The sequence below is a fragment of the Ipomoea nil genome, unplaced genomic scaffold (assembly GCF_001879475.1).
Source record: "Ipomoea nil cultivar Tokyo-kokei standard unplaced genomic scaffold, Asagao_1.1 scaffold2957, whole genome shotgun sequence".
Classification (NCBI taxonomy): domain Eukaryota; kingdom Viridiplantae; phylum Streptophyta; class Magnoliopsida; order Solanales; family Convolvulaceae; genus Ipomoea; species Ipomoea nil.
The window spans coordinates 1,758,514-1,771,452 of NW_017619385.1; the positions used below are offsets into that span (position 1 = coordinate 1,758,514).

Consider the following 12,939-nt stretch of genomic DNA (forward strand, 5'->3'; position numbering starts at 1 on the left):
TGGAATAAGGGCCAAGCCGTCAAACAGTACACAATAATGTAATTAGGTCACTGAACTCAAAAAAATTACAATTGAATCCCTAAACAAACCCATTTCAAATAATTTGTCCAATTTGTAGGTTTTTCCCTTTCTAACACGTCACCCAATTTAAAATATTCTTTAAAATTAATTTTTTAAAAAAATTAATTAAAATAAACTTTTTAAAAAAAAAAACATCGTCTCCGGTGCGGAGACGAAGAACGTATCTTCGTCTCCGGCCGTGGAGACGAAGGGGAGACGAAAATTGTATCTTCGTCTCCGGCGAGAGTCGTACAAGGGATCTTCGTCTCCGGCCGGAGACGAAGATCCCTTCGCCTCCATGGCCGGAGACGAAGAGTCTCTTCGTCTCCTGCCATGGAGATGAAGAAGCGATCTTCGTCTCCATGGCTGGAGACGAAGATACATTCTTCGTCTTCGCGCGGGAGACGATATATTTTTTTAAAGTTTATTTTAATTAATTAATTTTTTAATGAACATATACTACAATGTAATAGAGCTAGTAGCATTCAAAAAAAATAATAATTTTTTAAAAATTATTTTAAAATGGGTGACCTGTTAGAAAGGAGAAAACCCTACAACTTGGACAAATTATTTGAAATGAGTTAGTTTAGGAGTTCAATTGTAACTTTTTTTTTTTTAAATTCAGTGATCTAATTGCATTATTGTGTGCTGTTTGATGACCTATTTGATCGTTATTCCTTATTTTTTAAATCATATTACATGTTCTTACATCATGCTAGTGAATGAAACTTTTTATTATTATTAATTTGCGATAAAATTGAATGAATCAATGAATATAAGTTGAAGCTTTGAGATTACCATAAAAGCACCTACGTTAAGTTTTTTACTCGATTTAATCCCTAAACAACTAAAACCTTACCTAAAATAGTCCTTTGTTACATTTTCTGTTAACTCTCTGTCCAATTAAACAAGGAGTATACACATCCAAAGATCAACCCGCATGGAAACTTCATCAACTGGTCATAGTGGTAAAATTTGTCACAGGAGATCAACGACTGTACTAATTCTCACCAGCGATAGTATAGGAGCAATTTTTCATATGAGTGGGCCTCCTTGGCGCAATGAGAAAAAATCTAGCCTCTGTTGTTCAGTTGAATATCATAATTTATCTCTTTGTGCACAAATCTAACATCATTCCACCTTTTTTTCACAAATTAAAAAGTTTCCGATCAAATCCTCACACATAATTTATCCCTCCACAATCATGTGAGGTGCTTAGAGTGCGCGATTCTACCTTTTTAATTTGTCACAAAAATTCTCAGATCAAACTCTCACATTTTACCTCATTTCAATCCGATCCAAACCCCCTATAACGGCAAATTATGCCCTGGACCCGTGTCCACAATGAATTGTGGACACGGGCCCAAAATGATGTCGTTTTTCAAAAAAAACGCGTCATTTAGTTAAAAAAAAAAAAAAAATCGCGCGCGTTTTGCTGTTAACGACGTTACTTTTTTTTTTTTTTTTGGATTATGAATGTACAGTTATGCCGTTATGAATGTACAGTTATGCAATTATGAAATTATGAACACAGAGCTCTAACATTATGAACTTACAATTATGAACATATATAGTGATAAAATTATGACCATGGAGCTTTAAAATTGTGAATATAGAGTTTCGAAGATTATGAATGTACAGTTATGGAGTTATGAATGTACAGTTATAGAGTTATGAATCTACAGTTATGGAGTTATGAATCTACAGTTATGAGATTATGAATCTACAGTATGGAATTATGAATGTACAGTTATTGATCGAATTATGAACAAAGAGCTCTAACATTATGAACTTACAATTATGAACATATAGTGATAAAATTATGAACATAGAGCTCTAAAATTGTGAACATAGAGCTTCGAAAATTATGAATGTACAGTTATGGAGTTATGAATGTACAGTTATGGAGTTACGAATGTACAGTTATGGAGTTATGAATGTACAGTTATTAACATATAGTAATAAAATTATGAACATATACTCCTATAACGAAGCGGTCCGAAATTTATATATATATATATATATATATATATATATATATATATATATATATAAAAGAAGAAGAAGAAGGAGATAACCGTGCCTAACGGCACTGTTACCGTGTCAAGCAAGCATGCTGGACACGGGTCCAACGCATAACGATTGCCCTATAACTACCATCAATATTAAGTTTAATCCGATCCAACCCTCACTCAACATTTTTCAACGTAAGTAATTAACTAAGCTGGGGATGCGTATAAGATCTCCCTGTAATAGTCAAGAGCATCCTTATCAGTTGAAGTTATTTTTCAGTTATTTGTGGGTCCTAGCATCCACCTCATCCTCCATCATTTCATTCAATCACAAAAATTCTTCTCCACATCAGTTTTGAGTTATTTCTCAATTTTTGATGGATCCACCATTTAATCCACTATATTTTAATTATTTCTCTTACCAGTGGATCCACAAATATACCATACTTTACAGGAGAAATATTTTTAAAATAACTCCTCCCCACATCAGCTATTAACTTTGGGTGGAGAGAATTCATGTAGAAATAACTACTAGTGTGGATGAGTGATTATTAATATTGACTATTGAGGAGTGCTTATTACATTTTTTTCAAACATAAATGTATCCTGTCGGTGCAAGAATTTATGTTAAAACCATTCAGTTTGTTTATTGACCACATTCATTTCATATGTATGTGTCATGTGAGTGAAATTAAATTTGGTATAAAAATTTAATACCTATATATAGTGTTATCTTCTCCGATTTTTTGACAGAAATTTTGGAAGCTTAAGATTAGTCTGGGTTAAATTGAAAACCTAGTGTATCAAAATAACAATAATAATAATAATAATAATAATAATTTCTTTATACATTTACCTTTTGGCATGGGTATAAATAACAATCACTACTGGAAATTATGGAATTTTCGACCACCTGAAAGTGATTTTAAATCAAATCGAAAGTCTTGTTCCGATCATTTTTGGTATCTGGAAAAACCTTTGTTGCTATTTCCGACCACTTTTTGCTTTCGACTTGATTTAAAATTACTTTCAAATGGTTGGAAATTCCATAATTTCCAGCAGTGAATTTATATTTGTTAAAAAAAAAAACATCATTCTGGTTGCTGTTGAAATGAATATTATCGAGCTGAGAATCTCATGCAGTGTTGGAGTAACCCATGATAGATATATGAGAAGGAATATATACATTTTAAAAAGAGAATAAAAGCCAAAACTCACATGCAATGATACTGATGCTTGGTGGAATAAAGCCCAAAAACTTGGATCAAATCTAAGAATTTTAAAAACAAAATTAGAAATAAATAACGAATTTAAACAAAATGAAAAAGGTACTATACACACAACATCAAAGAGGTCTATTTATAGTGCAATCTCCCTTGCACTCCCATCAAACCTTTCTACACAAACACTCAAAACAGTCCCCTCTCTCTCTCTCCCTCTCTTTCTCTCTCTCTCTCTATATATATATATATACATATATATAGCAAGAAATAGCAATGGCTAAGCTTGGTTCAATGGTGGTATTGGTGATCCTTGTTATATCCATGCTTTCTGCCACTATTCTGGCTTCAAAGACCAGGAACCACAATGGTGGTGTAAGTGCCTTTTGTTGAGCATATAGTCATTAATGTGCAATCCAACTATCAGTTTAAGCTTTTAGTTGAGATGAAGCACATACTTCAATTTGATATCAGAAGTAACTATGGTCCACGTGTTGCTTGGAACCCACTGCACACGTGAGGAGGCGTGTTGAGCAATCCAACTATCAGTTTAAGCTTTTAGTTGAGATGGGGCACATGCTTCAATTCATTTCTCTTAGCTTCTCACTTTCCACTTCAATTCAACCTCTTTCTTTTTCCTTATTATTTTGTTTGCATTTTCATGTTCTGAAAGAGATTTTTTTTTTTTTTTTTTTTTTTTTGGTTATTTCAGTCAGGTTATGGTCCTGGAAGCTTAAACCCCACACGTAAGTATTTCTTTCATTGCTTATATACGATCTACCTTAACATGCCGTGAAAAATTCTAGTTTGGTTTAACAATTTAAAATTTATAAGTAAAATGAACAAATTAAAAATGTAAAATGAGAATACTTATAATAAGATCTAAAATAGATAATAGGAACATGGTAATTATTATAATATGTGTAACAGTTTATTGCTTTAAAATGTTGATTAAAGCAGTTTTTTTCGAACAATTTTTAAAGAAAATTATTTTACATATAATTACCTATCAGATAATAATTAATTTATCAAATATTTTTTTACAATCAACTAATACTATTAATTAATTAAATACACTAACTCAATCAGTTAATAGCTAATAATCAACAATTATTTACGAAATATCCGGTAACAAAACTAGTTGAGTTTTAGCATTTCGAGAAATGAGGATGTATTGAGCTTTGAGCCTATTGAACATGCTTGCACAATTTACTAAGTTGACTAATTCAGACAACCGTCCTTTAACAGAATTTGACCAAAATTAAACAACTAACACAACCAATCAAAATAAATTAAAAGTAATTTTACATGGACTTTCGTCCCAAATTTTACTTTTTAAATTATACTTTCTGTATGACACAGTGGGTATAAATAAACTATTTTTTTATATGAGTCTCAATATAAATGTTTATATCAAAAATTTGTGTGCAAGTGTAAAAATTGAAAATAAAAAATAAAAATATATATAGTATTTTTTATTAATTAATACAATTAATTACACTAGATTACAAAGAGTAACCGTAGATTCATAGGCTACTGTACAGATGACAGATGTACAAACAATGTCCTCGGTTCCAGTGCGTTTGTCGGTCAGATTAAGCCATGGTTAGGGTATTTTTGTACTAGACAAAGAAATTTAGGGTAACGTTATAACTTATTGGGTGAAAATGTCGGCAGAAGTTATTATAGAAAAGGGAAATATTATACTTCATCCATCCCATTTTGTGAGAGTCTAGACTGAATTTATTTTTAATTCAATTTTTTATAATAAAAAATTTAGTATAGTATACAAAATTGATATATTTATAAACTATATTAAAAGTATTATTAAACATAAAAAAATAAATTTAAAAATAATTAAAAGTTATTAAAGAAAATAAGAAATGAAGAAAAAGTTAATTTGACCTTAAGAAGGAAAACAACGCACCTTAAGAAGGAAAACCATGCACCTAAAGTTTAAGCTGATGCACCTTAAGTTTAAAAAATTGACGCACCTTAAGCACCCGTCGTTATATCGTGGACCGCGGTGCATGTGCACCGCGGTCAAAACGTCGCTGTTTCTTTAAGTAAAGAAACGGCGTGACGTTAGTTTTAACGGAGCGCGCATTTTATATATGTTAATTACCAACTGACACTACAGTATATCTAAACCGACACTGCCTCGCGTATTATTTTTATATTATCAAATAAAACTGCAGTTATATCAATATGATACTGTAGTTGTGGTGAAATGAAACTGCAGTGTATATAAAATGAAACTGAATAACATTTCACATATTTGAGTGTATATTTTTTTTTTTGAATGTCATATTTGAGTGTATATTGTACAATGAAGCTGTAATTATATCAAAATGATCATGTAGTTGTGTTTTAATAAAACTATAGTGTATATAAAATAAAATTAAATAACATTTTCACATATTTGAGTATATAAATATCGAATGAAACTGTAGTTATATCGAAATGAAACTGCAGTTGTGTTGAACCGAAACTGCAATGTATACAAAATGAAACTGAATAACAGAGTTACTTTTTGCGGAAGGGTGCAGAACAGTGGAAAACAGATGCTGTTTCTTTTCATTAAACAAAACGACGTCGTTTTGATACGCAGTGCACGATATAATTTGCCCTTAAGCACACAAACTACGCACCTTAAGAAGGAAAACACGCACATAAAGCTTTAGATCGACACACTTAATTTTTCAACAATTGATGCACCTTAAGCCACACAGTACAAAAACCACGCACCTTAAATACAAAAACCATGCACCTTAAAAAGGAAAAACACGCACCTTAAGAAGGAAAATCACGCACCTTAAATTTGCCCTAGATGCAAAATGACCAAATTACTACCGCATTTTTTTAATCATTGTTAATCCTGGATGTTGATTTAGGCAAGATCAATAGCTCAGATTTAACTGCACAACCGCATAGGAAACACCTCACCACACGAGAATTGAATTATATATATATATATATATATATATATATATATATATATATATATATATATATACACGCGCGCACACACAAAAAAAATTAAGTATGAGCATGGTTGAGTTTGTCTCATATAAAGAATAATTAGAATGGAGTAGATTGGGTCGAGTCCATAGTACAACGGTAGATGTTTAGGTATTGTATCATCATCACAATTAATAAAAGAATAGTTTCACTGATGTGAACATAGACACATTACCGAATCACATAAATTTGGTCTTCTCTACTTTGTATCACTGTTATTGTATCTTATTCTCGTTAATCTCAACGAGCATGTATTGAGTATTGTATGGGTTTTGGATATGCAGAGTGTCTGCCACAATGCACAAGGAGATGTAGCCAGACACAATACCACAAGCCATGCATGTTCTTTTGCCAGAAGTGTTGCAAGAAGTGCCTTTGTGTTCCCCCTGGTTTCTATGGCAATAAGGGGGTTTGCCCTTGCTACAACAACTGGAAGACCAAGGAAGGAGGACCCAAATGCCCCTAATCATCCATAATCCATTAATTAATAATTGATTTCCCCAATTAGTTTGATGCATGCAATTTATAGTTGCAGTTTAATTTGCTTGGATATGTGTTTTCCTACTTACTTTTTGTTCTTCTTTTGTTTTAATTATTATTATTATCAGGTCATTGGTTCTGATGTGACCCTTAATCACTTGTATTAATTGTATTGTATGGCTCCTTTGGGTAAAAATAATATGTAATACCCAAGATGAGAGCTGATGTTGTGTTGGACCAGCTTTTGGTCTTAGTTATTAATTTGATATATATGTTTTGTTAGAAAATTTCATTTTTAGTTCCGAATTTATTATATTATTGTTACATCTAGTTTTTTGTTTTTTATTTGTTGGCTTAATTATTTGTTACAATTTTTTCTTTAATTGACTTTAATTTTAAGATAATATGTTAATTTTACAATTTTAATCTTCTATTATATTTCTTCTTTAAAAAAAATACTCGTAATAGTTTAAACCCTTTGCAACTACCCTACTATTTGCATTCTATAGTCACTTGACTGGAAATTGTAAGCAAACGAACTTTCTATGGACAAAGTACATGTACTGCAGCATTTTGTTCAATTTAATTCCCGTGTCTTTATTTTATTCAATTTAGTCTCTGTATTTTAAGATTTAAAATAATTAAGGACAATATTTAATACCGTTAATTTTTCCGTTAAGTTTAAAAGAATTGCTTACCACCACCAAACTACACACTACACTTGTTTTATGTTAGTTAAAATTATATAATAATAGTTATTCTTCTGAAGTACTAAAGTATAAAAAAGGAAAAGACATTCATTGATTCAAAATACCTTGTCAAACAGTCATTTTTGGCCTATAAAATGTGTAAAAGTTCATGATTTGTTTTTATTTTGCTTTGACTAGTGAAAAAATTGTTGTGTTTTGCTGGACAACTTGGTGGTGGAGAACTTGGTGCCTACTTGCAGACGATTTACTATTATTACAAATTTTAACTAACATATAACAAAATTAATGTGTAGCTTGGTGGTGGAGTCCTTATTCTTTAAATTTAGACATTAAGAGATTATGAGTTCAAATCTTACTTCATTTTTGTCCAATAGAATTATATTCTTTTATGCCACATTGCAAAATCTGACCTGGCAATGCCACATCAAACCATCTGACAATTCAAATGCCATGTAGACAAACTTAACGTAAAAAATTAACGGTGTTAAGTATTGTCCTTAATTATTCTAAATCTTAAAGTACAAGGACTAAATTGAACAAAATAAAGGTACAGAGACTAAATTGAACAAAACGCTACAGTATAGGGACCTTGCAGGTACTTTGACCATTTTCCCTTGTTGGAGGCAAATTATTGTTTCGACTGTGTGGACCACGGTTCAAAACGACCTCGTTTTTATGTTAATTAAAAGAATTCCTTACTCTGCACGCATGTTAGAATAATGAATATTCTTGGGTAAGATAATGTATTTTATGAGTTAGAATAATGTATTTTATGAATTAGATTATGTACTTTATGCATTTTTGGACTATGGTCCACTCAAGTCTGAACCACGGTCCACACAATAATGAAATGGCAAATTATTGTGGACTATGGTCCACATAGCTGTGTGGACCATGAATATAATGTATATTTTAAATATACTAAAAGTACATTATTTGTGTGCTGAATGTACATTATTTGATAGTATATAAAATAATGTACTTTCAGTACTCAAATAATGTACTTTTAGTATATTAAAAATGTACTTTTTATCTATGGTCCACACATCTGTGTGGACCAAGGTCAATATAATAATGATTGGTGACGAAGACGGAGGAAGCAGGCTACCCCTTATCTACAAATCCTTATAGGAGTTATGGCCCGTTTGGTTCACGGAATAGGCCGGAAATGACATAGCATTCCCAGTAATAGGCCTATTCCGTTGTTTGGTAACCATTTCTATTACCAGGAATAATATTCCTGGTAATAGCCTATTACCTCAAATAAGGTAATAGCTATTACTAGGGCCCCCCTAGTATTAGCCTATTACTGAACGCTCAGGAATAGATTTTAGAATCTATTTCCTTTTTTACCCCTTTCTTTAACCTAATTTTTTTAATCATATATATAAATTTATCATATTTCACCATCGTCGCCGCCGCCGCCACCATCACCGCCGCCGCCACCACCACCATCGTCGCCGCCGCCACCGCCACCACCGTCACCATCACATATTTTTATAAGGGTATTTATGTCTTTTAAAACATATTTCATTTCTATTCCTTAAATCAACCAAACACTGTAATATAATTCCTAAAGTCTATTCCTTCCGCGAACCAAACAATAGAATACAAATCCTATTCTATTCCTTGCCTATTCTATTCCTTATGGAATAGCATTCCTATTACCTCAAAATTCATTCTGTGAACCAAACGTGCTGTTATAGTTATACTATAGACCATGATCCACAATGCAGTGTGAATCCTGGTGCATTTGAATGTGTACTATGCTACAAGTTTTTGTATTTTGTGTTACGAAATTCTGTATTATAAAAGTATGAATTCTGTACCTGAAAAAAATTAGTAATTGTGTTTTATGTTATGAATTTATATGCATTGTACTGTGTTGTGAAATTCTATGCTTATGAACACAAATTATGTACCTAAATCATATTTGAAAAATGAGTAAATAATTAAATAGCATGTTACAATGTAGTATCTACTAACTACCACCTGCTTGAAATCACAATCTCCCATATGAAAGTCTAACCCGAGTACCATTAAACCATAATTTCTTTACAACTTGACAACTTATTTAATTGACTTTAATTTAATCTTCTACTACGTATTATATTTCTTCTTTAAGAAAAATACTCATAATAGTTTAAACTCTTTGCAACTAGCCTACTTTTTGCATTCTATAGTCACTTGGCTATAAATTATAATCAAACGAATTTTCCCTAGTTGGGGAATCGGGCTTGGGGTTGCCATTTCCCCGCCCAGGCCTTCAACTGTATGTATAATATTTAAGAAAAGGGGTAGGTGTTAGAAAAATTAACAAAATTGGAATTTTATATAATTATTTTGAAGTATTAATTTAAGTTAAATTCATTTTTGATTTGGATAGGGTCAAAATAAATTTGAATTATCTTTAATTGAATGGAAGAATTTTATATATCTAAAAGAGCAAATATCAATTTTAGTCTCACGAGTATTAGTAAAATGACAATTTTGGTCCACATGTTTAATTCTTATCAATTTTTATCTACAATTATTGTTTTAGTACTAATTTTCATCCACAATTATTGTTTTAGGTTCTAAAATTCATCACACCGCCGATCAGCCCTCCGTTCCAGATATGACGAAATATGAAATTATTAAGGGTATTTTTGTCTCGTTTTCAAATTAAAATTCCAATTTGAGCATGAATAAAGAAATTTAAGTCCTAAAATCGATTCGAATTCACAGTTCTCCTCCTCAAATTAAGGTAGGATGTGGAGGAGAATTGCGAGTTGAGATCGATCTTAGGGCTTAAATTTTATTATTAATGCTCAATTTGGGATCTTAAGTTGTTGAAAATGACGAAAATACCCTTAAAAATTATAGATTTCTACATGTCTTAAACGAATGAGTGACCGACGTGATGAATTTTAACACTAAAACAATAATCGTGGATAAAAATTGGTAGGAATTAAATATGTGATCCAAAACTGTCATTTTGATAATACTCGTGGGATAAAAATTAATATTTGCTCTATCTAAAACATTTGAAACATCTGAAAATTTGATATATTCACATTTTGTTCAAGTTTGCCAATTAACTCCTACATATTATCTTTACTCTCTCAAAACTTTGCCAACTCTTCTATAAATAAAATTTAAATGCACACATTTTATTTAAGTTTGCCGAGAATAATATATTTGAATACTCAAATACATTCGTTGTGAGTTCTTTATATCATAGGAAATCAAAGCTTCAACGCTCATATAGCACCATTATGAGTAATGATTTTATTGGTCTAGGCCCATCATATTAAATTAGCTACAATGCTTGTTTTTGGCAACCGATGAATAATGAGTTAATATCCAAAAAGGTCCTCGACTATAGTGGTTTTTCTCAATTTCATCCTAAACGATTTTGGTGACCTAATATCGTTCCAGATTTTTGAATTTCGCTCAATTTAGTCCCAGACTTTTGTGTTTTTGCTCAATTTAGTCCCTCATTTGTTATTTTGTCCATTTTGTGTTAAATAAATAGACAATTCAGTAATTTTAATATTGGCATCTCTTTACTCATATACATGTGAACTGCGAAATCCCTTTTTTTTTTACGAATTACTCCCAGAATTACTCTTAAAACTGTGAATATAAAATTTGATTTGCAGGTCCGGGAGTAATTCTGGGTGTAATTCGTACAAGAAAGAGGAATTTCGCACTTCACAAGTTGAAAGTAAAGAGAGATCAATATTGACATTACTGAATTGTCCCTTAATTTAATACCAATTTGACGGAATAACAAATGGAGGACTAAATTGAGCGAAACACAAAAGTCTGGGACGATATTAGGTCACCAAAGTCGTTTAGGACGAAATTGAGAAAAACCACTATAGTCGAGGACGATTTTGGGTATTAACTCGATGAATAATTGAAATAGACGGAATAATAAAGTGTGTTGTAAAGGATCCATCGTTATGCCGTGCAACCGTGTGCACCATGCAAGGTGCATACGAAATTGAATCCATAGTTTCTATATTATAAATTTATAATTTCTATACTATAGATTCATAATTTCTGTACTATAGATTCATAATTTCTACATTGTAGATTCATAATTTCTATACTATAGATTCATAATTTCTATACTGTAAATTCATAAAATCTATACAGAAATTATAGATTCATAAAATCTATAGTATAAAATTATGAATCTATAGTATAAAAATTATGAATGTATAGTATAAAAATTATGAATCTATAGTATAAAAATTATGAATCCAATTATGTGTGCACCTTGCATGGTGCTCACGGTTGCACAGCATAATTTGCCGTAAAGGACCCCTTATCGGCTATGATTGAATAAATAACAAATATATTTGTAGTAGAAAAATATGCACAAAGAAAATAGTACAATGACAATGATTTTTAACAAAAGTGTTCTGATATCTTTTATGTAAACTAGTTATTCACCCATACGATGCACAAGAATATGTTATACTCATAAATATTCAAAAATAAATTTTAAAAATAAATAAAACATAAATACCTCAAATTTATATTGTTTATGATGGTTTTAAATGGACCGGGCACACCACAAAACCAGATCGATATCGAATCATGTGTACGAAAAGCATATTGAATTGACAGGGCCCAAGGCCTTTGAAATAATAAAAACAAGCTACAAATGTACTAAATAAATAAATGGATTGAGTTCGGACCAAGAGGCCCAACTACCATGCGAAACCACAAGAAGTGGACTATCACTACTAACTAGCGGCAATTTATATCCTACACCACGGCGTACATTGCACTATGCGCCCAGATGCAAAACGACGTCGTTTTAATTATTTTTTTTTTGAAATTTCCCGCCCCAGTGAATGGCAGTAGGCTTTTCTTTAAAAAAAAAAACCCGCTGTTCAAGAATGTACATAATGTTATACTTGAATACACATAATGTTATACATGAATACACATAATGTTATAACAAAATATACATACTCTTTTTAAAAGATAATACACATAATCTAACATAATACATAATAAACATAAACTTTTAACATAATACACATCAACTCTTAACATAATACACACAAATTTTCTGATTCGGATGTACATAATTGTATAAAAACAATGTACATAATTGTATAAAAAATACACATAACTGTATGAACCAATACACATAACGTTGTGAACGAATACACATAATCTCAGCAACTTCCTACCGCGCCTCCCAACACGACGTCGTTTTGGGAGGCGTGCGGCGCACAGTGCTATGTGCGCCGTGGTGTAGGATATAACGATTGCTAACTAGCGGACCGCAAAGACTACTGATGTACTAAGCCGTTGACTACGGGAGAAGTCAAGATATATAGAAAGAGGAAGAACTGATGATGATGCGGGCCTTGTTACGGAGATCACTTCCCCACCCCCCACCCTCACCCCCCCCCTCCGCGGGCATGC

General features: G+C 31.6%; 1 protein-coding gene across 1 annotated transcript; it reads left to right on the top strand.

Annotated features, from left to right (window-relative positions):
* The first annotated feature begins 3,455 nt into the window (after positions 1-3,455).
* LOC109162627 (gibberellin-regulated protein 6-like) lies at positions 3,456-7,082 on the top strand. Its single transcript, XM_019311317.1, has 3 exons — positions 3,456-3,667; positions 4,005-4,038; positions 6,598-7,082. The coding sequence occupies exons 1-3, from the start codon at positions 3,569-3,571 to the stop codon at positions 6,777-6,779; spliced, it is 315 nt and encodes a 104-aa protein (XP_019166862.1). The 5' UTR covers positions 3,456-3,568; the 3' UTR covers positions 6,780-7,082.
* The last annotated feature ends 5,857 nt before the right edge of the window (positions 7,083-12,939 follow it).